We start from the raw sequence: 25,646 nt of genomic DNA, 5'->3' as shown, positions 1-25,646 counted from the left end.
TTGGAGATAACAGGAATAGATGGAACATTCCTCAAAACAATAGAAGCCATATACAACAGACCAACTGCTAATATCATATTAAATGGAGAGAAACTTAAATCATTCCCCGTAAACTCAGGAACAAGACAAGGATGCCCATTCTCCCCACTTCTTTTCAACATAGTGCTGGAATCCCTAGCCATAGCAATAAGGCAAGAGGAGGACATCAAAGGGATCCACATCGGCAAGGAAGAAATCAAGTTACCCTTTTCGCAGATGACATGATCTTATATCTGAAGGACCCAAAAAACTCAGTACCCAAACTCCTACACCTAATAAACCAATTTGGCAAAGTAGCAGGATACAAAATCAATCCACAAAAATCAGCAGCTTTTCTGTACACCAGCAATAGACAAACAGAAAAGGAAATTATGGAAACAATTCCATTTACAGTAGCCAAAAAAAGAATAAAGTACCTAGGGATCAACTTAACCAAGGACATGACGGACCTATTCAATGAAAACTACAAAAATCTAATAAGGGAAATCAAAGAAGACACAAGGAGATGGAAAGACCTCCCATGCTCATGGGTAGGCAGAATCAATATCGTGAAAATGGCCATATTGCCCAAATTGTTATACAAATTCAATGCAATACCTATCAAAATCCCAGCCACATTTTTCACTGAAATAGAGAAACCAATCCATAAATTCATATGGAACAGCAAAAAACCTAGAATAGCCAAAGCAATTCTAGGCAAAAAAAATAGTGCAGGAGGTATCACAATACCAGACTTCAAGCTCTACTACAAGGCCATCATAACAAAAACAGCATGGTATTGGTATAAAAACAGATCGGAAGACCAGTGGATTAGAATTGAAATAAAACCCAGAAATAAAACCGCACTCTTACAGCCAACTGATATTCGACAAAGGAGCTAAAGACATACAATGGAATAAACATAGCCTCTTCAACTACTGGTGCTGGGAGAACTGGGCAGCCATATGCAGAAAACTCAAAGTAGACCCAAGCCTATCACCATGCACCAAGATCAACTCAAAATGGATCAAGGAACTCAACATCAGACCTGAATCCTTGAAACTACTGAAGGACAGAGTAGGAAAGACACTAGAACTTATAGGCACAGGAAGGAACTTCCTGAATAGAGTCCCAGGGGCACAACAAATAGGGGAAAGACTCAACAAATGGGACTACTACAAATTAAAAAGTTTCTTCACAGCTAAGGTCATAGCCACCAAAATAGAAAGACAGCCAACGATATGGGAAAGGATATTTACCAGCACAGCAACAGACAAAGGCCTGATATCGGTCATCTACAGAGAACTCAAAAAACTAAGCCCCTCCAAGCCCAATAAACCTGTTAGGAAATGGGCAAAAGAGCTAAAGAGAGACTTCACAAGAGAAGATATAAAAATGGCAAAGAAACACATGAGGAAATGCTCAACATCCCTGCTAGTAAAGGAAATGCAAATAAAAACAACCCTGAGATACCACCTCATCCCAGTTAGAATGGCCTATACTCTGAACTCAGGAAACAACAAATGCTGGAGGGGCTGTGGGGAAAGAGGAACCCTTCTCCATTGTTGGTGGGAGTGCAAATTAGTACAACCACTTTGGAAAACAGTATGGAGGTTTCTCAAAAAGCTCAATATAGACCTACCCTATGACCCAGCCATACCACTCCTAGGCATCTATCCTAAACAGCAAAACCCAAGATATCAAAAAGACATTTGTACTTCCATGTTTATCGCGGCACAATTCACAATAGCCAAAATATGGAAACAACCCAGATGCCCCTCCACAGACGAATGGATCCAAAAAATATGGTACTTATACACAATGGAATACTACATAGCGATTAGGAATGGTGAAATATTGTTATTCGCAGGGGAATGGTCAGAACTCGAACAAATAATGTTGAGTGAGACAAGCCTAGAACACAGAAAACAAAGGGGCATGATCTCCCTGATATATGACTGTTAACAAAGGGAGACGGAGAGACAGTAGAGACCAAGTCTGTGAATACTGTATATGTTCTTGATACATTGTATATATGTCTACCTGACCTAGACAAGGGATAGAAAAACAGGTCGTAAGATATCACAAGAAATGTACACACTGCCCTACTATGTAACTGCACCCTCTTTGCACAACACCTTGTAAAAAAATTTATGTTCAATTAATAAAAAAAGGAAAAAAATGCAGATCATGGAAAATAAGCACTGTTACAGTATTATAGAAAAAAACATAGTTAAGTCTAGCTATATTCCTGGAATGGTAGGGAAACTTTGGGTAGCTATTCCTCACTTGTCCCCTCCAAGGTTACATTATGATTCACTTAATATACATTTATGTTGCCATGGAAAAAATGTACCCAGATTTATTAACCAATCTGTGTTTGCTTTAATGGGGCCAGAGCAAAGGACAGGTAAGCCTGGCGCCAGTGGCTCATGCCTGTAATCCTACTCAGGAAGCTGAGATCTGAGGATCATGGTTCAAAGCCAGGGCAGGATAGTCTGAGACGCTTATCTCCAATAAGAAGCCTGAAGTTGCACTGTGACTCCAGTGGTAGAGTACAAAGAATCTCAGGGATAGTGTCCAGACCTTGAGTTCAAGCCACAGAACGAGCAAAAAAAAAGACTTTACATATAGACCATGAGCTGGATATTTGGCATGACTGGTATAAAGGGATCTTGCCCAGTTTATTTACATAAGTATTCCTTTTTCACAATCCAAACCATGCAACGGTGCTGACCAGGAAGAACATCATGCCATCTTTACCTACAGAGATGAGGCTCTTGGATATTTCAAGCAGAACTCTTGTAGTTTCTTCTGGAGAGCGTCCAGCAGAGGACCCTCCACTGTTGAGGAGTCCTCTACAGTGAAGGTCACCTCCACACCCCCCAGGGCCCTTGGTTCCTGAATCGACATGTCCAGCAGGGAAGTGAGACTCAGGACTAGAGATGGAGACTTACTTCTTTAACAAGCTGACAGGAAGTCAGCACCAGCTCCTCACACCTGTAATCGCAGCTCTTCAGGAGGCTGAATTCTGAGGATGGATAGCATTTCCTCCCAGCCTGGGCAGGAAAGTCTGTGAGACTCTTATCTCTAACGAGCCAGCAAAAAGCCAGTAGTGGAGCTGTGGCTCAAGTGGTAGAGCAGAAAAGCTTGAGACCGTGCTGAAACCCTCAGATCAAGCCCCAGGGCTGGCACATGGGGGTGGGAAGAATAAAGACCCAGAAACAAAGTCCACCTGCCCCTGCCAAGCAAGGAGGATTTTCTTATGCTGATGAGAGGGCAACTGGCTAAGCCTGTAATAAACAGCAAAACCTAGCCTCATCAGGGACAAACAGGCCTACTTAAATTTGACATACCTTTCACCTCCAGCCTCAGTTCTCCCACTAGTTAAAAATGAAAGTTATCTGATCACATCAAAGAACACTTATTGAAATTAATTTGAAAAACAAAACAAATGCTAGCTGGGTACAAGTGGCTCATGCCTATAATCCTAGCTTCTCAGAAAGCTGAGATCTGGGGCTGGGAATGTGGCTTAGTGGTAGAGTACTTGCCTAGAATGCATGATTCCTCAGCACCACATAAACAGAAAAAGCTAGAAGTGGCGCTGTGGCTCAAGAGCTAGAGCTCTAGCCTTGAGCAAAATGAAGCCAGAGACAGTGCCCAGGCCCTGAGTCCAAGCCCCTGGACTGGAGAGAAAAAAAAAGCCTGAATCTGAGGATTGGGTTTGAAGCCAGTCCAGCAGGAATGTCTGTGAGACTCTGATCTCTAATTAAGCAGCCAAAAAAGATGGCAGTGAAGCTGTGACTCAACTGGTAGAGTGCCTTGAGAGAAAGAAAAAGTTAAGGGAACGTGCTTAGGCCCAGAGTTCAAGCCCAAGTATCAGCAACAAAACCAAGACCCTAAAACGCTTGTCCCTGTAGAAAACTGTACTGTATTTTTCCTATTTCCAGAGTCTGCAGTTGCCATGCTACTAAAATCTATTTCTCTGCCTTTTCACCATTATGTCTTATTTGGTACATTGGGAAAAGATGCTAGACCAGACATACTGGGCCTCTGCTCAGACTGGGTCACAGGTGGGTGCAAACTCAAAGATCAGTAGAAGTTAAGACTTTAGCTGGGATTTACTAAATCCCACCACCCCGTTAGTTCTGATCTGGAGAAAGCACCCAACTCTCCCCACACTTGTTTGTGTCGGTTGTAGGGCTTGAACTCTGGGCCTGGGCACTGTCCTCTTCAGCTCAAGGCTAGCACTCTACCACTTGGAGCCCCAGCACCACTTCCAGTTTTCTGGTGGTTAATTGGAGAGAAGATTCTCACTGACTTTCCTGCCCCAGCTCTTAACTGTGATGCTCAGATCTCATCCTCCTTGAGTAGCTAAGATTACAGATCAGATGTAGCCATCAGTGGCTGGCACACACTTTTCTTTAACCTAAAACAAAGTCACACACACACTACAAATTCCAATTTGGAGCAAAAAATACTTTAGCTAAATTGGTAGAAAAACACCAAGCAAATTTTCCTGAAGCTTTCCCCTTAAGAGGCCTGTGATCTGTGATCATCCTCAGGAAGCAGCACCACACAAAATCCTCCTGTGCCATCTTCCTAAGCTACTCAGGAAGGCAGAGACGTGGAGGATCGTGATTCAGAGCCACTCAGGGAAGAAAATTTTGTGAGACACTTATCTCCAATGAGCCATCAATAAACTTGAGCTGCTGCTGAAGTGGTTTAGAGACAGTTTTGGTGTTTGTGTTGTTCCTAGGTCTTGAGCTCAGGGCCTGAGTGCTGTCCCTGAGCTTTTTTTTTTTTTGGCCAGTCGTGGGCCTTGGACTCAGGGCCTGAGCACTGTCCCTGGCTTCTTCCCGCTCAAGGCTAGCACTCTGCCACTTGAGCCACAGCGCCGCTTCTGGCCGTTTTCTGTATATGTGGTGCTGGGGAATCGAACCTAGGGCCTCGTGTATCCGAGGCAGGCACTCTTGCCACTAGGCTATATCCCCAGCCCCTCCCTGAGCTTTTTGCTCCAGGATGATACTCTACCACTTGAGCCACACCTTCACTTCTAGTTTTACGGTGACTAATTGGAAATAAGGTCACCAGTCTCCCTTCCCAGGCTGGCATAGAACCATGATCCTTATATCTCAGCCTCCTGAGTAGCTGGAATTACAGGTGTGAGCCACCTGCTCCCTGACTATTGGTATGTCTTAATTAGATGTCTGTTCTTTGCATTGCTATGACTTCTTGGTAAGAACTATTCTAATTCCCAAAGCCAGATTTGCACTCGTTCCCCCAAAGGGAAACTTGTAATGTTTAGTAGCAATCAATGGCCCACACCAAATGCCAGTCCTCTCAGACCTGCAATCCAGGACTTTCAATGTTGCACCAGAGTCAGCAACAGTTCTTTTGAAGTTTATTGGTATAATTCATTACATCTCATTTGACTTTATGGTCTTTAGGAAAGAGAACCCTTACGTCAGCACAACATAACATTTAATATGTTCAATGAAGGACAAATCATTTTACATATGAAGGCTTTAAGAATATAACTGAGTCTGGTGGCTTATGCCTATAATCCTGGCTACTCAAGAGGCCAAGGTCTGAGGATTGCCGTTCATAGCCAGCCCAGGCAGGAAAAAAAAGTCCCCATTGAGACTTATCTCCAATTAACCACTCTAAAACCAGAAGTGGTGCTATGGCTCAAATGGTAGAGCACCAGCCTTTGAGCACAAAGAAACTCAGATCTCAGCCTGAGTAGCTAGGATGGCAGGCATGAGCCACCTGTCCCCAACTCTAGGCCATTTTCCCCCACTGGGATTTGGTAGGCTGATGTTCTCTACCACACGAGCCATGTCCCCAGTCCCCTCTATTACAAGTGGCAGTTCATACATCCTCCTCTGTGGATTTCTCTCACACGTGGCTCTTTTCATGCCTCTGGAGGGAACCATAATAGGGGTACGATTTCCCACATTGCTTGCACACATAGGGCTTCTCGCCTGTGTGAATCTGCTTGTGCCTTCGAAAATTGCTCAGGGAAGAAAAGGCTTTGCCACACTGCTCACACACATAGGGTTTGTCCCCCGTGTGGATCCTCTCATGACATTGAAGGGAGCTGTGACCCACAAAACCTTTGCCACACTGCTTGCACATGAATGGCTTCTCGCCCGTGTGAATGCGCTCGTGGATGCGGAAGGAACTGGAGGAGATAAAGCCTTTCCCACAGTGTTTACACAGGAAGGGCTTCTCGCCAGTGTGAATCATGCTGTGCCTGCGGATGGAGCTGGTGCAGGGAAAGGCTTTCCCACACTGCTTGCACACATAGGGTTTCTTTCCTGTGTGGACACTTTCGTGGTAGCGCAGGGACGTACGGCTGGTGAACTCCTTCCCGCACATCTTACACACATAGGGTCTCTCTCCCGTGTGAGTCCGGTTATGCTGCTGATAGGAGTTGTAGTAGGCAAAGGCTTTTCCACACTGCTTGCACACATAGGGTTTCTCGCCAGTGTGAGTTCGCTTATGTTGCTGGAAGTTGGTCAGGTAGCTGAAGGCTTTCCCGCACTGCTCACACCCATAGGGCTTCTCTCCCGTGTGGGCCCTGATGTGTCGCCGGATGCTACTCAAGAACGAGAAGGATTTTCCACACTCCTTGCACATATATGGTTTGGGGCCCGTGCTGGTCTTTCCCTGAGCAGAGGTGCTCGTGGAAGGAGAGGCAGAGTCTTTCCCAGGTTGCTCAGATCCACGTGCCTTTCCACCCGTGTCAATTTTCACATAGATTTGGACGTCATTGTGACTCTGGGAAGCTTTCCCACTTTGCGCACCTTCATCTTGCTTCTTTCTGGAGGCAGTTTGTTTGGGTTTCTGATGTTTCTGTGTTGTGGGAGTGGGGAGGGGCAGGCTGGGCAATGTCGGAGCAGACAGGGGGGAGCCATACCTCCCGTTTTCACCCAACTTCCTCCCCAAAATCCTTCTGGATACCAGTCGGATGTGCGTGATGAATTTTTCACTTTGAGTTCCATTTTCTTCATGTACAAAGACTCTCTCAAACACTTGATCTCTGTTTTGGGGGAAGAAAGAGGGGGAAGCACATTAGTCAGGTTTGGTTTATTATTTACCAGCAACTTCTGACTTTATGTCCTATACATAATATGAACTATTTTGGATTGGATGGATAAAAAATACGTGTGTGTGTGCGCACGTGCGCGCGTGTGTGTGTTGGTCCTGGGCAGTCTCTGAGCTTTTGTGCTCAAGGATAGCACTCTACTAATGGAGCCAAAGCTCCATTTCCATTGTTTGTGGTGGTTCATTGGAGATAAAGAGTCTCCCAGCTTTTCCTGCCTGGGCTGGCTTTGAGCCATGATCCTCAGATCTCAACTTCAGCCGGAGTAGCTGGGATTACAGGTGCGAGTCACCCACGCCTGCGTTATCTATATTCTAGGCTCAAAACTTGGGAGTTAATTTTACACATGATAAGTTTGTGCACAGAGCAAAGTTTGTGTAAAGTAAGCAATCAAAAAACATCCTTTGCAAGATGAACCAAAGCAACAGCAATACTTAAAAAACAACAACTATATATATATATAAAAAACAACAACTATATAACTCATGGGGAGGGTGGGAAAGGGGGAGAAAAACGAGGGAGGAGGTAGCAAGTTGGATAAGAAATGTACTCATCCTAGCCTTGAGCAAAAAGAAGCCAGGGACAGTGTTCAGGCCCTGAGTCCAAGCCCCAGGACTGGCAAAAAAAAGAAAAAAAAAGAAATGTACTCATTGCCTTACATATGAAACTGTAACCCCTCTCTCTGTACAGTACCTGGACAATAAATTTAAAAAAAAAAACCCTCTCTCTGTACAGTACCTGGACAATAAATTTAAAAAAAAAAAAAGAAAAAATGTCCTTTGTGACATTGTGTTCAGTTCCCATATGTTCTCAATACTAAGAGCATTTTAGAGTATAGTCTTCCAGAGAATGTGGCTTAGTGGTAGAGTACTTGCCTAGAATGCATGACTAGGTTCAATTCCTCAGTACCACATACACAGAAAAAGCTGGAAGTGGTGCTGTGGCTCAAGTGATAAAAGCTCAGGAACAATGCCCTGGCCCTGAGTTCAAGCCTCAGGACTAGCAAAAACAACAAAAAGCACAAGGCTCACCTTATATGCATTATTTTTTGTTTTGTGGGAAATTCATTGGTGTGGTGAAATTACCTCATATTTTCACTTGTTTTAAAAGCATCTGCAACATTCTTGTCTCCGTGTCTTCTTACTAAATTGTAGATCAAGAAAAAATTATGAGTTACACTACTTCACAGGAAAAACAGCATGTCCAGTAAGTTCACCAAATCACACTCTCCATGTTCTTTTTTTTTTTTTTGTGCCGGTCTTGGGGCTTGAATTCAAGGCTTGGGCATTGTTGAGCTTTGTTTCTCAAAGCTGGTGCAGCTTTGATCTACAGCCGCCACTGTTGGGTTTTCTGGTGACTCACTGGAGGTAAGAGTCTTATGGACCTTCCTACCTGGGCTTGCTTTGTACCACAGTCCTCAGATCTTAGCCTCCTGAGTTGTGAGGATTACCGGCGTGAGCTACTGTGCCTTGATGAGATGATTCCCCCTTGTGAATGAGCAAGAAACACTGGCCAGGGGCTGGAGATATGGCCTAGTGGCAAGAGTGCTTGCCTCGTATACATGAGGCCCTGGGTTCAATTCCCCAGCACCACATATACAGAAAACGGCCAGAAGTGGCGCTGTGGCTCAAGTGGCAGAGTGCTAGCCTTGAGCAAAACAGAAGCCAGGGACAGTGCTCAGGCCCTGAGTCCAAGGCCCAGGACTGGCAAAAAAAAAAAAAAAAAAAAAAGAAACACTGGCCAGAGCGAGCCCTCACCTTCATCCACGCAGGCCAGGCTCCACATGGTCTCCAGCATCACATCCTTGTACAGCTTCTTCTGGGAAGGATCCAGCAGAGCCCACTCCTCAGCATTGAAGGTCACCGCCACGTCCTCCAGGGTCACAGAGGCCTGAAACCACAGCAAGGACCAGTGTAAAGGGCCCAGGAATGCCCAGTGCAGGGGGCTCACACCTACAATCCCAGCTACTCAGGAGGCTGAGATCTGAGGAGTACAGTTCAAAGCCAGCCCAGGCAGGAAAGTCCCTGAGACTCTTATCTCCAATGAACCACCACAAGTAGTGGTGAGACTCCAAGTGATAGAGCACTAGTCTTGAGCAAAACAGCTCAGGGATAGCCCTAGGCCCTGAGTTCAAGACCCACAACCAACAAAAAGACTTGGGGACAGGGCTGGGACTGACTCAACATTAATTCATCCATACTGACACCATACCAAAACCGACACTGTACTTACAAATAGAAAATCCAAAACACCTCACCAACAAAGTTTTTTTTGTTTGTTTGTTTTGTTTTTTGCCAGTCCTGGGCCTTGGACTCGGGGCCTGAGCACTGTCCCTGGCTTCTTTTTGCTCAAGGATAGCACTCTGCCACTTGAGCCACAGCACCACTTCTGGCCATTTTCTATATATGTGGTGCTGGGGAATCGAACCCAGGGCTTCATGTATACGAGGCCAGCGCTCTTGCCACTAGGCCACATTCCCAGCCCACCAACAAAGTTATTTAAAAAGCCTCAATAGGGGCTGAGAGTGTGGCTTAGTGGTAGAGTGCTTGCCTAGCATGTGTGAAGTCCTGGGTTTGATTCCTCAGCACCACATATATAGAAAAAGCCAGAAGTGGGCGCTGTCGCTCAAGAAGTAGAGTGCTAGCCTTGAGCAAAAGGAAGCCAGGAACAGTGCTCAGGCCCTGAGTTCAAGCCCCAGGACTGGCAAAAAAAAAAATCCTCAATAGTTAATTGCAGTTATCAATTTATCAATATATTTAATACAATCATGTATCACAATCTACAGTAAATGAGAGCTATTGGGTTTTTTTTTGTTTTGTTTTGTTTTTAATTTTGGTGCTGTCCAGAGGCTTTAACTCAGGGTCTGAGCACTATCCCTTGAGCTTTTTTTTTTCCTGATCATGGGACTTGAACTCTGGGCCTAGGCACTGTCCCTGAGCTCTTTTTTTTTGGCCAGTCCTGGGCCTTGGACTCAGGGCCTGAGCACTGTCCCTGGCTTCTTCCCGCTCAAGGCTAGCACTCTGCCACTTGAGCCACAGCGCCGCTTCTGGCCATTTTCTGTATATGTGGTGCTGGGGAATCGAACCTAGGGCCTCGTGTATCCGAGGCAGGCACTCTTGCCACTAGGCTATATCCCCAGCCCCCCTGAGCTCTTTTGCTCAAGGCTAGTGCTCTACCACTTTGGGCCACAGCCCCACTTCCTGTTTTCTAGTGGTTAATTGGAGATAAAGAGTCTCTAGGCAGGAAAAGCCTTGGCTGGCTTTGAACAGTGATCCTCAGAACTCAGCCTCCTGAGTACCTAGGATTACAGGCAGGAGGCACCAGCCTCTCCATCTCCAGTTTTCTTCTTTTTGTAGTGTTGAAAATTGCACACCAAGGGCGGGGGGGGGGGGGGGGCGGCGACAACTAGCTACACCTCCCACCCGAGAGCCTCGATTACAGGCCCCCCACTCAGCAACCTCTCCAATTCATTCAATTGTGGATTAAAAGCCCAAAGCAAAGCAACACCCCACCCATTAAGCCATTGTCCCACCTTTGTTAACCAATTACAAAATCCTAGGACATCTTTGTCTCCTAAAAAGGATTTAACTCAAGTTAGTAGAAACAGAACAACAACAAGGAAAAGCACAGTGAACTTTCCTAAATTCCTCTTCTACCTCCAGGCAAGTGAATCACAGCCCAACCCTAGGCCTACTCCGGCCTACAATTCCGCCTCAGAAGTCTCCACAAAGAGGGAAGCATCAGGGACAATCACAGGAGCGAAGTTTCCAATATTATCAGACCCTACATAGCCAACACTTGTGGTGTTCCTGTCTACGCCGCCGCCCAAGCTTTTTCACTCAAGGCTGGCATTCTTGGCCTGTTTTGGTGGTTCATAGGGAGATAAGAGTATCAACTTTGAACTTCAGACCCTCCGATCTCAGTCTCCTGAGTGGCTGGGATTACAGGCATGAGCTGCTGGTATCTGACTCAACTTTCTTCTCTCTCTCCCTCAACTTTCTGTCTCTCTCTCTCCACTTTCTTCTCTCTCTCTCTGTCTCTCTCTCTCTACTTTCTTCTCTCTCTCTCCACTTTCTTCTCTCTACTTTCTTCTCTCTGTCTCTCTCTCTACCTTCTTCTCTCTCTCTCTCTACTTTCTTCCCTCTCTCTCTCTCTCTCCCCCAGACCCTCTCCCTGTCTCTCTCCCTCTCCCCCTGTCCCTCTCTCTCGCCCCCCCCCCCCTTTAACATTAGAAACCATCTGGGACCGTAACAATTCACCCAGCCCGTCATCGCACTCCAATCACCAGGCAGAGCTCCAATATTTAGATTTACTGTCAGACCAAGAATCCCACCAAACAACATCAGAAGCTCTGGGAAGCTCTGCCCCACAGCCTGGGGAGACAGTGCTCCGGCTGAGGGAGGCTCATTCAAAGCTGGGAGGCGAAGTGACCAAACTGGCTTGTCCTTCTAGACGCACCCTGAGGGTGGGAGAGGCCCGACCAGGCCAGAACTGCTGCCTCCGGGGCTGACTTGGGGAGGCCATAACCATTCCTCGCCCCCCCTCCCTGGTTTGTAAAGTCCCTCCCCACCTGTCTCAGATGCTAGGCCCCCTCATACTCACCATTGCTGCCTTCCTAGGTCCAGGCATTCCCCAACTCGAGAATCAGCGCATCCGTTGCTGAGTGACCAGCAACCCAACTCTAGAGCCGGGACAGCGAGCACACTAGTGCAGTTCCAGAGTCAGCAGGGAAAATGAGAAATCCAGTTACCTGCTTGAGCAACTTGTAAGCCCCGCCCTAGAGATCCTGATTGATTGGCTTGTGGTCATATGCCCGCCCCTGAAGGTTGAATGACAGGGGAAGCTATTCTCCCTCAGGGCAGGGGGAATTTAGAGAGGAATTCCAGCCACAGATTTTGCTAATCTGAGCTTCTTCCTGGGTGGGACTGTGGCCCAGCTTGGGGGTGGGGGGCGGCAGAGGATAATTGTAGATTGGCCAAACCCACTCCTGAATTGTCAGAAGATTTTCTTTTTCTTTTATGTACAATCACAGGTATTGGGACTTGAACTCAGGGCCTAGGTGCTGTCTCTTGAGTTTGTATGCTCAAAGCTGGTGCTCCGCCACTGTGCCACAGCACCACGTCTGGCTTTTTTTGTGGGTGGTGGTGATGGTGATTAATTGGAGATAAGAATCTCAAGGACTTTCCCTTCTGGGTTGGCTTCTCCATGATCCTTTCCTGAGTGGCTGGGTTTACAGGCATGAGCAGCTGGGCCTCCTTTGCACTAATCTAACTTGTTCTGGGCTTTCTGAAGCAGATCCTAAATCCAGGGTTTCTTTTTTTCTTTTTTGGCCAGTCTTGGGGCTTGAACTCAGGATTTGAGCACTGTCTTTGGCTTCCTTTTGCGCAAGGCTAGTACTCCACTTCCAGCTTTTTCTGTTTGTGTGGTGCTGAGGAATCGAACCCTAGGCTTCATGCATGCTAGGCAAGCACTCTACTGTGAAGCCACATTCCCAGCCCCAATCCAGGGTTTCTGAAGCAAGATTCTGTTGAGATGGCTGAAGTGAAGGGATTGTCTTTGTCATGCTAATGAAAGACGGGAGGGGGGGGAAAGGGGGCAGGGGTGTCCCCAAGTAGCTTCGGTATCAACCATGTCCAGGTAGCAAGGAAGAACCAGATTGGTGAAACCCTCCCACACAGGTGTGGAGAATTGCTGGGACCAGAACACCACCCCTCACTGCACTGGGGTCCCAGTTTTATCACACACTGGTTGTGAGGATCATTTATGTATGTATGTATGTATGTACGTACGTACATCCTTGCTTGCTTACTTATTTATTGGGGGCCAGTCCTGGGGCTTGAACTCAGGGCCAGAGCACCATTCCTGAGCTTTTTTCTGCTCAATCTGTTGCTCTGTCACTTGAGCCACAGATCTACTTCCAGCTATCTAGTGGCTCACTGGAGATAGTCTCACAGAAGCCAGGCATCAGTGGCTCCTGCCTATAATCCCAGCTACTCAGGAGGCTGAGATCTGAGGATGGAAGTTGGGAGCCAGCCTGGGCAGGAAAGTCTGTGAGACTCATCTCCCATTAACCACCAGAAAACTAGAAGTGGAGTGGTAGCTCTAAACGGGAGAGGGCTAGCCTTGTGCAAAAGAGCTCAAGGACAGCACCAGGCCCTGAGTTCAAACCCGAGGACCAACATCAAAAAGTCTCACAGCCTTTTCTGCTCAGGTTGGCTTAAAAACTCTGTCCTCAGATCCTAGTCTTCTGAGAAGCTGGGATTACAGGCATGAGGCATCTGTGCTGGGCTTGTGATGGTCAATTTTGACTGTAGCTATGGCTGGATTTAAAAATGCCTGAATAGGGGCTGGGGATGTGACTTAGTGGTAGCATGCTTGCCTAGCACGCATGAAGCCCTGGGTTCCTTTCCTCAGTACTACATCAACAGAAAAAGCCTGAAGTGGTACTGTTGCTCAAGTGGTAGAGTGCTAGCTTTAAGCACAGAGAAGCTCAAGGAGAGAGCCCAGGCCCTGAGTTCAAGCCCCAGGACTAGAAAAAATATGCATAAATAAATAGGGTGAGTGCAGGTGTCTCCTGGCTGTAATCCTAGCTACTCAAGAGGCTGAGATCCCAGGATATCAAGTTCACAAATCCAAGAATTTTTTTGGCCAGTCCTGGGCCTAAAACTCAGAGCCTGAGCACTGTCCCTGGCTTCTTTTTGCTCAAGGCTAGCACTCTGCCACTTGAGCCACAGCGCCACTTCTGGCCATTTTGTACATATGTGGTGCTGAGGAATTGAACCCAGGGCTTCATGTATACCAGGCAAGCACTCTTGCCACTAGGCCATATTCCCAGCCCAAGCCTCAAGAGTCTTATCTCCAATTAAACGGAAAAAAAAAAAAAGAAACCCACAAGCTTGGTGATATTGGCTACTCACAAAGCTGAGATCTAAGGATCCTGGTTCTAAGATAGGCCAGGCAGGAAAGTGTATGAGACTCTTATCTTCAATGAACCACTGGAAAACTGGTAAGTGGAAGCTGGGTGCCAATGGCTCCTGCCTGTAACCCCACCTACTCAGGGGGCTGAGATCTGAGTGTTATGGGGTTCAAGGGAGGGGGGTCCCTGTCCCTCCAAGAGTCCACCACTCAGAGACATTCTCAAGCAAAAAGATGGATTTATTAGGGAAGCGAAAAGCGAACTGACTGGCCAGGAACGCAGCAGACTCGGGAGCTGAAACTGCAACTGTAAAAAAAGCAGGCTGACTGGCCAGGGACACAGTACAGACTTGGGAGCTGCCACCGTGACCCTGAGCAGTCCTCAAATTGGGGTTTATAAAGGTAAAAGCAAAGCACAGATGTAGGGGGTTGACGCAGGGGTAGAGCAAGCAACAAACAAGTTAAGCAAGTCATTTACAGAAGCAGAATTTGGGGGTCAGGTTGACCTAATCTACTTCCCCCAACATTTCCTACCATGTTTCCCTAATCAAGATGGAGTCAGCTCTGTTCCCTACAACACAGAGGATCACTAAGTCAACTTCTGTCTCCAATAAACTACTAAGAGACCTTGGGGATGGGGACCAGGGGAAATGGGGTGCATGGGCTGGGAATGTAGCTTAGAGGCGGAGTGCTTGCTTGCCTCCATGAAGCCCAGAGTCTGATTCCTCATTACTACATAAACAGAAAAGGTGCTGTAGTTAAAGTGGTAAATTGCCACCACTCTTTTCTTTTTTATTTGTTTTGTTTTTGTTGCCAGTCCTCTGGCTTCTTTTTGCTCAAGGCTAGCACTACCTCTTGAGCCACAGGGCCACTTCCGGCTTTTTCCTATATATGTGGTGCTGAGGAATCGAACCCAGGGCTTCATGTATACGAGGCAAGTACTTTACCACTAGGCCATATTCCCAGCCTGCCACCACACTTGAGCACAAAGACACTCGGACAGTACCCAGGTGCCTGTACCAGCAAAACAAAAAGAAAGCTGGAAGTGGAGCTGTAGCTCAAGTGGTAGAGCTGTAGCCTTGAACTGAAGGACTCAGGGACAGCATCCAGGCCCAGAGTTCAAGCCCCACGGCCAAAAAGAAAAAAGGAACAAAAGAAAAGAAGAAAAAGAAGCTCAGCGGCCAGGTGCCAGCCCCCCCCACCCCCGCCTGAAATCCTTAGCTACTCCGAAGGCAGAGATCTGAGGATTAAGGTTACCATTGAAATGGAACCCAGGCAGAAAAAAATCTAGGAGATTCTTATCTCCAATTAACACAGAAATTTGGAAGTGGAGCTGTGGCTCAATATGGTAGAGTGCTAGCCTTGAGCTCTTTTACTTCAGGACAGTCCCCAGGACCTGAATTCAAGCCCCAGGCCCAGCACACACATATATACACACACACACACACACACAAAGAGGAAAGAAGAGAAAGGAAGAAAAAAAGAAAGAAAAGAAAGAGAGAGAGAGAGGGTTGGGAATATGGCCTAGTGGTAAAGTGCTTGCCTTGAATACATGAAGCCCTGGGTTCGATTCCTCAGCACCACATATATGTAAAAAAGCCAGAAGTGGCGCTGTGGCTCAAGTGGCAAAGTGCTAGCCTTGAGCAAAAAGAAGCCAGGGACAGTGCTCAGGCCCTGAGTTCAAGCCCCAGGACTGGCAACAAAACCAAACAAAGAAAGAGAGAGAGGGAAGGAAGGAAGGAAGGAAGGAGAAAATGTCTAGAGGATTAGTACATCCCATCTCTGGGTATATTGATGACCTTTTTTCCCAGGGTCAATTTCTAATCCATGGGCTTCTCTCCTAATGGATTTATAATCTGATAGCCTTATTCAGAGAATTGTGGGTGGGAGTAGAGGAAGAGTCACTAGGGGCTTGTCCTGGGGGCTAGTTTCCACCCTAATCCCTTCCTCTCCTTCTCAGGGCCCTATACTGCCTGCTCCCCAGCTTCTGCTGGGTTCTGCCCAAGCACTTGCAGTCTGCATCCTGCACTGTGAGCCAAAACACAGCCTTCTGCCCTTAGCCCCTCCCTCTCTCCCTCCTTCTCTTCCTTCCTTCCTCCCTCCTTCCTCCCTTCCTCCTTCTTCCCTTCCCTCCCTCCCTCCCTCCCTCCCTCCCTCCCTCCCTCCCTTCCTTCCTTCCTTCCTTCCTTCCTTCCTTCCTTCCTTCCTTCCTTCCTTCCTTCCTTCCTTCCTTCCTTCTTTCTCTCCCTCTGTTCCCTCTCCCTCCTTCCTTCCTTGCTTCTTTCCTTCCTCTCTCCATCCCTTTCTCCCTCCCTCCCTCCCTGCCTTCCTCCTTTCATTCCTTCTGTCTTTTCATTTCTTTCTGTGTTGGCCCTGGTGAGGTGCCAGACTTTGAAGTCAGGCCCCACCACATGAACCCCATTTTAGAATCGAACCCTGAGCCAATCAGATTTGTACCTGTGTTCTAATCTTGCTTGCACAGCTGATTGTTGTAACCTTGTTCTTTGCCTTTATAAGCCCTGTGTAATCACAGCTCGGGGCTTCCTCCTAACCTCTGCTGTGTCGGTGGGTAGGACGAGGCCCGAGTTGGCAGCTCGTTAAATAAAGCCTTGCCTTGCTTTTGCATTTTGGAGTGTCTGAATCTCGGTGGTCTTCTTGGGGGTGGTCTTGCGACTTGGCACAACATTTGGGGGCTCGTCCGGGATAGCCCCAGAGACCCCGAGATCCCAGACTCCGAAGGTAAGAAAACAGCGCTCTTCATTTGTCTTGTCCTGTAATTTGTCTGTTTGTCTGTTTTGCTTTTGCTTATACTTGTAGGGCACGAGTCAGTTTGGTTTTTGGCCGGAACTGACCAGGAGGACCTCCTAAACGAGACTCAACCCGCCCACCTTGTACTTGGGTCTGCTCCTTCTGCTTATCTGGCAGGAGGTTGTGGGCCAACTTGGGAGATCTCCAACTCGTAACTCGGGTCCACTCCTTCTGCACCCTTGCAGGAGGTTGTGGGCCAACTCGGGTCCACTCCTTCTGCACCCTTGCAGGAGGTTGTGGGCCAACTCGGGTCCACTCCTTCTTGCAGGAGGTTGTGGGCCAACTCGGGTCCATTCCTTCTGCACCCTTGTAGGAGGTTGTGGGCCAGCTTGGGAGATCTCCAACTCGTAGCTTTTCTTGTTCTCAGGCCTGTGTGTTTTCCTCCTTTTGTATTAATTGTTTGTTTTTTGTAGCCTTTTGGACTGAACATCTGATCAGAGCTATGGATAATGTTCTATCTCGAGGACTTCCATCTAGCCCCCTAGACTTGATCCTAGCTCACTGAAGGGAGGTTAAGGAGATAGCTCATTTTTGTGTGTTTCTTTCTTGCACTGTGCCTGACAAACGGATGATGGGGAACGTTCCTTCCACTCCCCTGGACTTGACTTTAGCTCATTGGAAAGATGTACAGGCGATGGTTCACAATCAGAGTGTGAGTGTCCACAGAAAGAACTCTAGGGGGACCCCCACCCAGCCTTCTTAAGCAGAAAATTGTTTGGTGCGCTAAAATGTTTTACTAAGACTAAAAATGTTTTACTAAAACTATCAAGCCCTGGAAAATGAGGCTGGAGAATGCTAAAATCATTTGTTAAAGGTTTTTGTCTTAAAATGTACGGCCGATGCTTATTCAGCGTGCTTTAAGATCTTTTGAAAATGTGTGTGTGCATGTGTGAGTGTGAACATGTTCAAGACTGCAGTATGATGCAAAACTAAGTTTAAATTCAAAGGTCTTCATGCCATGCAGTAACTGGGACTGAAGAAAAAAAAAAAGGCTCTTTTGAAACAAGCAGCCCGTAAGCAAAGGGCGGCACCTGGTTTCAGATTGCCTGTGAGCTTCAGTTTTTCCGATGCAGATAAAAGCTAAAGTGTTGTGTTAGTGTTAAAAAGGCTTTGGAAATCAAGAATACATTTCTAGATAAGAAATTTGGAAGTAAAATTGTCCTAAATAATTATTGCAAAGTGAGAAAAGGAGAATTATGGCTACCAAAATGTTTAATTGCCATTCCAGCTTTTGTAGGTTTTTTGTAACAGTTTCCAGCAGGCCCACAGAGAAGCACAGGTGATTCTTACAAGTTTGTCAAGATCTAATACTGACCCTTAATAAGTTCCAGGTAAGAGCATGCTTAAAAACTACTTCTGTGTGGACCACCTTGTTGCTTATAATTGGAGTAAAGTGGCCCCTTATAAGACTCATTGATCTGAATCTGCGGTTCGAAGCCAGCCCGGGCAAAGAAAGGTCCCTGTGAGAGACTTGTCTCTAATCAGCCAGCAGAGTGCTGGGAACGGAGTGGTGTGGAGCTCAAAAGTGGTAGGGTGCTAGTCTTGAGCTGGAGAGCTGAGGGACAGCACTCAGGCGCTGAGTCCAAGTCGAAAGTCACTCCTCCTGGGACAAAAGTGATGGAGCATCCAGAGGCAGTAAGCCACTGCTTGGATGGCAGAGATGGTGTCAGATCCTAGAGTCACTACTGTTGGCCTTTCAAAAGTTAAAGCCGGGAAGTCCTAGAAGAATAGTTCATAAGCATGCCTTTCCAATGCCCATGTCTGTCTACTGGGCAGGAATTTGCCAGTCATCTGTGATAGTGGTTAGTAAGGGTAAGTTTGTCAAATAAGAGGATAGATTAAAATCTCACCCCCCGCATTTACTCAAAGCCCTGACTGGCAGTGAGAATTTTAAGCTCATATATCTGTTTAGTAAAGAAAGCTTGTAGACCTGAGATTGTGTTCTTATTGAGATCTGTTAAAGGCCTGCAAAGGTATATTGTTAAAAATTGCAAGATCTGTCAGCTTACCAATGCCCCCAATCAACAGATTACTAAAGGAGCTCGCCTCTGTGGGAATAGGCCAGGCGTGTATTGGGAAGTAGATTTCACAGAAATTACAAATATTTGCTAGTTTTTGTAGACACCTTTTCAGGATGGGTTGAAGTCTATCCAACAAAGCATGAGACTGCGAATGTAGTGGCTAAGAAGATCCTGGAAGAAATCCTACCCAGGTATGGCTTCCCATCCACCATTGGGTCAGACAACGGACAGGCTTTCGTCTCAAAAGTAAGTCAGGGAATAGCTGCAGCACTGGGGACGGATTGGAAATTGCATTGTGCTCATAGACCCCAGAGTTCAGGACAGGTAGAGAGAATGAATCGGACTCTAAAAGAGACCTTAACTAAATTGGCCTTAGAGACTGGCGCAGACTGGGTGTCACTCCTTCCTTTTGCTCTGCTTAGAGTAAGAAATTCTCCCTATCAGCTTGGCTTTACTCCTTTTGAAATAATGTACGGGTACCCCCCACCCATTATCCCTAGCCTTCAGACTGAATTGCTTGCTGATTTGGATAATGCTGAATTTTTGTGTAAACTCGATTATTTGCAGCTCGTGTACAAGAATGTGACCCCAACTTAAGGCATTATATGATTCTGCTTCTGTCCCTACCCCCCATTTATTCAGACCAGGGGACTGAATCCTAAGAACCACGGTGGAAGGAACCCTAGACGGCATCGCCACTTGGGTTCATTGCTTCCACCCCAGGCCAGCTGACCCCTTTGCCCTGGATGACAACTACCGTGATGGAACATGGGAGGTCTCCAAGCACCCAACTCAGCCGCTTTGCCTTCGCCTCAAGAAAAGAAAGTTAGACTGAGACTAAGGTTATAGGTTCCTGGCTAGGTAAGGTCTACGCCCCTGAGTCAGCCTGAAGAAGTTACAGAAGATGGATGATCTTCACCCATCAGCCCCCCTTTAAAATCAAGGGACCAGAGTTGTTTTTGGGAAGATGAGGCAGGATAAACTAGAGACATGCAAAACAGAGGTACAGAGAATATTCTTGTAAGAAATGGTGACAGGCCATTTGTTTACTACATTGGGCCCTACTGGCCCATGCCTTACCTCTATATCATCCCCTAGACATGCAAGCCATTGAAATGGACAGAATGGAGCCATGATTGGCTCCCAAGGTACCAAAAAGAAAAAGGGGGAAATGAGGTGCCAGACTTTGAAGTCAGGCCCCACCACATGAACCCCATTTTAGAATCGAACCCTGAGCCAATCAGATTTGTACCTGTGTTCTAATCTTGCTTGCACAGCTGATTGTTGTAACCTTGTTCTTTGCCTTTATAAGCCCTGTGTAATCACAGCTCGGGGCTTCCTCCTAACCTCTGCTGTGTCGGTGGGTAGGACGAGGCCCGAGTTGGCAGCTCGTTAAATAAAGCCTTGCCTTGCTTTTGCATTTTGGAGTGTCTGAATCTCGGTGGTCTTCTTGGGGGTGGTCTTGCGACTTGGCACAACACTGGGACTTGAAACCTAGGGCCTGAGTGAGGTTCCTGAGCTTTTTCACTCAAGGCTAGTACTCTACCACATAAGCCACATCTCCACTTCTGGAGTTTTGGGGGTGGTTCATTGGAGATAAGAGTCTCACAGACTTCCCTGCCCTGTTTGCTTTTGAACTGTGATCCTCAGATCTCAGCCTCCCGAGCAGCTGGGATTACAGGTGTGAGCATTGGTGCCCGGCAGGTTCTTCCTGTAGTGTCTTCGGTTATCACAGACCTTCAGGAGAGGATGAGCCCCTCTCTCTTCCCAAAGGCCAGGGTTTGTGCCGCCAGCTCTCTTCAGCTCTCCAGATTCTCCTCTGCCAGCTGGGGGCGGGGGGCGGGGGGCTCCCTTCAGCTCTCCAGATTCTCCTCTGCAAGTTGGGGGGCAAGATGAGCTCTCCTTGGGAAATGGTGTTCTGACTGCTGCTTCTTCTGTCTCCCCAGATGCTTACACCAATGGATGCCAGCCCAGCGTGGCTGTCCTGGGAGGTCAGGAGGGGGCCAGACCCTGGCAGGACAACAAAGGAAGAATGGAACCCAGAAGGTGACTCAGTGAGGGAAGTGGGTTTCAAGAAAAAGGAGAGGGAAAAAGAAAATGGGGACAAAGGAGGGAGGACAGGAGGGAGGGAGGGACAGCAAGGCCAGGTACTGTGGCTCACACCTGTAATGCTATCTATTCAGAAGGGCTGAGATCTGAGGATCCTGGTTCAAAGCCAGCCTCCTGCAGGAAAGTCAGTGAGACTCTTCTCTCCAGTTCACCAAAAGCCATAAGTAGCTCAATTGGTAGAGTGCTAGCCTTGAGCAAAAGAAGCTCAGGGACAGTGCTCAGGCCCTGAATTCAAGCCCCAGAACTGGCAAGAAAAAGAAAAAAAAGAAAGAATGACAAATAGGTGATAGATAATTACCCAAGTAGATAATTAGGTAGAGTGATAAGTAATTAGACAAATAACTATGATTGATGATAGATAATTAGATGATAGGTCATATGACAGATGATAGATCCACAGATAATTAGATAGGTAAATGATAGACAAGATAGATAAATGATAGATGATGGAGGATTGGTAGTTCATTGATAGATAATAGATGGGGTGTAGATAGGTGATGATTAGTAGAGGATAGGTGGTGGATAGATGGATACACAGGAGGCCTAGGGTGGGGTGATTCCCAGTCCCCTGGCACCCCCTTGGCCTGGCAGTGCCCGACTCCCTGCCCAGGCGGCTCAGTGGCTGGCAAAGCCCCTGGGAGTGTGCCCCTGGGAGGAGCCCCAGCTGCAGAGATAAAGCTGGGGCCTCCTCCCCAGGCCCAGGCCCATTGCCCCCTGCTGGGCTGCGGGGCCTCCCCTAAGGTGAGAGAGGAAGGGAGCCGCCTTGCCTTTCCAGGAAGCTTTCCATGGCTAAACCAGCAGTGCAGAGGAGCCTGGAGCAGTGAAGGGGAGAGGACAGGAGGAGATGGCAGCCCAGGTAGGAGTCCGAGGCAGGAGAAGATGGCGGGGTGACGGGGAGTTTGGGTGCACAGCCTGGCAGCCCAGCTCTGGCTGTGTGGCTGCTCCTGGCTCCTGCAGGCTCCCCGAGTCACTGTGCCCAGGAGCCATTTGGAGGTGGGCAGTGGCCCCCATGCCAAGTTTTGGGGAAGACAAACAGAGAGAGAGAGAGACAGAGACAGAGAGACAGAGAGAGACAGAGACAGAGACAGAGACAGAGATATAGAGAGGGAGAGGTATGTGCTGGTCTTGGAGCTGGAACTCAGGGCCTGGGCTCTGTCCTTGAGCTTTCGTGCTCAATGCTGGCACTCAACCACTTGAGCCACAGCTCTATTTCTGGCTTTTTTTTTCTGGTGGTTTATGGGAGATAAGAGTCTCACGGACTTTTCTGCCTGCGCTTGCCTCAAACTTTGATCCTCAGGTTTCAGCCTACTGAGTATCTAGGAAGACTGGTACGAGCCACCAATAACCCTGGCTGGGATGGCCTTCCTTTTCAACCAGAAATGGGGTTCGGACTCAGGGCCTGGAGCATGTTTGGTAAGCATACTACTACCCCCGGAGCCTCCACCCTCCAAAACATGTTTTATGTGTCCTCTATGATACAGGGCTCATGCTGAATGTTCTGTTCCTAATGTTGCTTTGAATTGCATGGCCTGTGTTCACCCCGCTTTCTTTCCCACTCTTCTCCAGCTCATGGGGACCCTCCACCAGGGACCATACTCTGTCACAAGCCCTCGCTTGTGTCAGCACTGCCTTCCTGCTGAGGGGCTGTGGCTCTCTTCATGTGCCCAACAGCCCCTTAGTCCATTACTGGATGGATGAGGGCCACAGGCCTTTGTTTTTAAAAATTGATAAATAGGGGGCTGAGAATATGGCTTAATAGAGTGCTGGCTTCATATACATGAAGTCTTGGGTTCAATTCCTCAGCACCACATATATAGAAAAATTCAGAAGTGGTGCTGTGGCTCAAGTGATAGAGCACTAGCCTTGAGCAAATAAAGCTTAGAGACAGCACCCAGGCCTGGGGTTCAAGCCCCAGGGCCAGCACAAATATATATATGTTATTTTTTTTAGTTCAAAATTATTTATTGTTAGCAACTTTATATTTTTTTATTGTCAAACTGATGTACAGAGAGGTTACAGTTGCATACGTTAGGCATTGGATACATTTCTTGTACTGTTTGTTACTTCCTCCCTCATTCCCCCTCCCTCCTCCCATATATATGTTATTATAAAGGTGATGTACAGAGGAGTTATAGTTATGTAAGTCAGGTAATAAGTACATTTATTTTTGGACAATGACACCCTTCCTTTGCTCTCTCCCCCCTTTTCTCTCCCATCTCCACCCATAAGTTGTATAGTTCACTTTCAACATAGCGTCTAGTGAATACCACCACGGCTACATTTGTTCACCCTGTGCTCCTCCATTGTTGGGCCCCCTTTGCCCTCCTCTGGACCGATAAATGAACAAACATGACACAAAGAAAAAGCAACAAACTTGTTCCCATTTCCTGGAATTTACTTTGATAAACAGTATTTTATGTGCTCAGAGGCACAGAGGCATTGTGCCTTGGGGTTCCTTCCCTAAGAATATCCTCCTTTGCTCTAAATTGTGTGTGAATGACTAGAGTCCTGGTCTATTTTATTTTATTTTTATTTCTTTTTGTTAGTAATGGGTTATGAACTCAGGTCCTGGGCACTGTCCTTGAGCTCTTTTGCTCAAGGCTAGCACTGTACCTTTTTAAGCCACAGCACTACTTCTGGTTTTCTGGTGGTTAATTGGAGATAAGAGTCTCAGGACTTTCCTGCCTGGACTGACTTTTGAAACATGATTCCTTAGATCTCAGCTTCTCCAGTAGCTAGAATTACAGGCCTGAGCTACCAGCACCTAACTTCCGGTGTATTTTGTTTTGTTTTGCCGGTTCTGGGGCTTGGGACTCAGGGCCTGAGCACTGTCCTTGGCTTCTTTTTGCTCAAGGCTAGCACTCTACCACTTGAGTCACATTGCCACTTCCTGCTTTTTCTGTTTATATAGTGCTGAGGAATGGAACCCAGGGCTTCCTGCATGCTAGGCAAGCACTCTCCCACTGAGCCACATTCCTAACCCTCCTGGTGTATTTTAAATCTAGCTTCTGCATATGAGAGAATAGATGCACCATTTTTCTCTCTGAGCTTGGTTTATCTTGAAAACTTTTTTGCTAAGGCTGGCCTTAAACAGTGATTCCCCATGTCTGTCTCCAAAGTAGCTAAGATTACAAGTTCTAGCCTCCTCTCTCTCTTTCTCTCTCTCCATTTTCAGTAACCAAAGATTGAACCAAGGGCCTCAAACTTGCTAGGCAAGTGCTCTATCACTTGATTTATGCCATTAGCCATATTGTTATTATTGTTATTATTATTATTATTTTTTTGCCAGTCCTGGGCTTTGGGCTCAGGGCCTGAGCACTCACTGTCCCTGGCATCTCTTTGCTCAAGGCCTAGCACTCTGCCACTTGAGCCACAGTGCCACTTCTGGCTGTTTTTTTTTTTTTATATATATATATATGTGGTACTGGGGAATTGAACCCATGTCTTCATGTATATGAGTCAAGCACTCTTGGCACTAGGCCATATTCCCAGCCCTTATTACTTCTGAATTGTTATTACATAGGTGATGTGCAGAGGGGTTACAGTTACACAAGTCTAGTAAAGAGTACATTTGTTTTTGGACAATGTCACCCCTTCCCTCACTCTCCTAGGTTTATTTATTTATTTAGCCAATCCTAGGGCTTGAACTCAGGGCCTGGGCACTGTCCCTGAGCCTCTTTATACTCAAGGCTAGCACTCTACCACTTGAGCTACAATGTCACTTCCAGCTTTTTCTGAGTGGTTCATTGGAGATAAGAGTCTCATGGGGACTTTTCTACCTGGGCAGTCTTTGAGCTGTGATCCTCAGATCTCTGCCAGGAGAAGCTAGGATTATAGGCATGAGCCACCTGTGACAGGCTCCAGTTTTTGTTTTTGTTTTGCCAGTCCTAGGGCTCAAACTCAGGTTCTGGGCTCTGTCCCTGAGCTTCTTTTGCTCAAGGCTCACTTGAGCCAAAGTACCACTTCCAGCTTTTCTGTTTATGTGGTACTGAGAAATTGAATCCAGGGCTTCATGCATGCTAGGCAAGCACTCTATGACTACACTACATTCCCAGACCCTCTACTTATTTTTTACATGAGATTTACTCACTTTACCCAGGATAACCTTGAGCTTATGATCCCCCTAAGTCTACTTCCAAATAAGCTGGCTAACATTTCTTTTTATATATTCTTACCTCCTACAACTAGGCCTTTTAAACCATCTGTGTTGTCTCTCTGAGTATGGTATTGTGAGCAGGCCAACTTCTAGTTCTCTAAAAAGACTTTTTGTAGGCACTGCTGGTTCCCTTGTGTCATCCTAGCTACTCAGGAGGCTGAGATCTGAGGATCATTGTTCCAAGCCAGCCCAAGGAGCAAAGTCTGTGACATTCTTATCTCCAGTTAATCACCAGAAAGCCAGAGGTGGAGCTGTGGTTCAAATGGTGGAGCACTAGCATTGAGAAGGGAAAAGGCTCAGGAACAGCACCTAGGCCTTGAGTTCAAGACCCAAGATGGGCACATAAATCATATATATATATATATGTATGCATATATATAAAATTTTATTTCATATTTCATATACTTGCAGATGAACTAGCTCATGCAGGTGAAAGAATATTGTGGATGTCCTCCATCTAGATGTCCCCGGCTCTTCTTCCCTGCCTCCTCTACCCAAGGTGTTTGCC

The 25,646-nt window shown here is 46.9% G+C and overlaps 1 protein-coding gene across 1 annotated transcript in view; it reads right to left on the bottom strand.

Moving 5' to 3' along the window:
* The window catches only part of LOC125347710 (zinc finger protein 709-like), a 37,787-nt gene extending 26,128 nt beyond the window's left edge, over window positions 1–11,659 (bottom strand). The window contains exons 1-4 of the mRNA XM_048340687.1: window positions 11,588–11,659; window positions 8,887–9,019; window positions 8,215–8,272; window positions 5,926–7,066 (exon numbers count right to left, since the gene is read on the bottom strand). Of these exons, the coding sequence (XP_048196644.1) occupies window positions 5,926–7,066; window positions 8,215–8,272; window positions 8,887–9,019; window positions 11,588–11,659 (1,404 nt within the window). The remainder of the gene's footprint in view (window positions 1–5,925; window positions 7,067–8,214; window positions 8,273–8,886; window positions 9,020–11,587) is intronic.
* Between the last annotated feature and the right edge of the window lie 13,987 nt (window positions 11,660–25,646).

The sequence above is a fragment of the Perognathus longimembris genome, chromosome 3 (genome assembly GCF_023159225.1).
Source record: "Perognathus longimembris pacificus isolate PPM17 chromosome 3, ASM2315922v1, whole genome shotgun sequence".
Taxonomy (NCBI): domain Eukaryota; kingdom Metazoa; phylum Chordata; class Mammalia; order Rodentia; family Heteromyidae; genus Perognathus; species Perognathus longimembris.
This window is presented reverse-complemented; position numbering and strand designations above follow the sequence as displayed.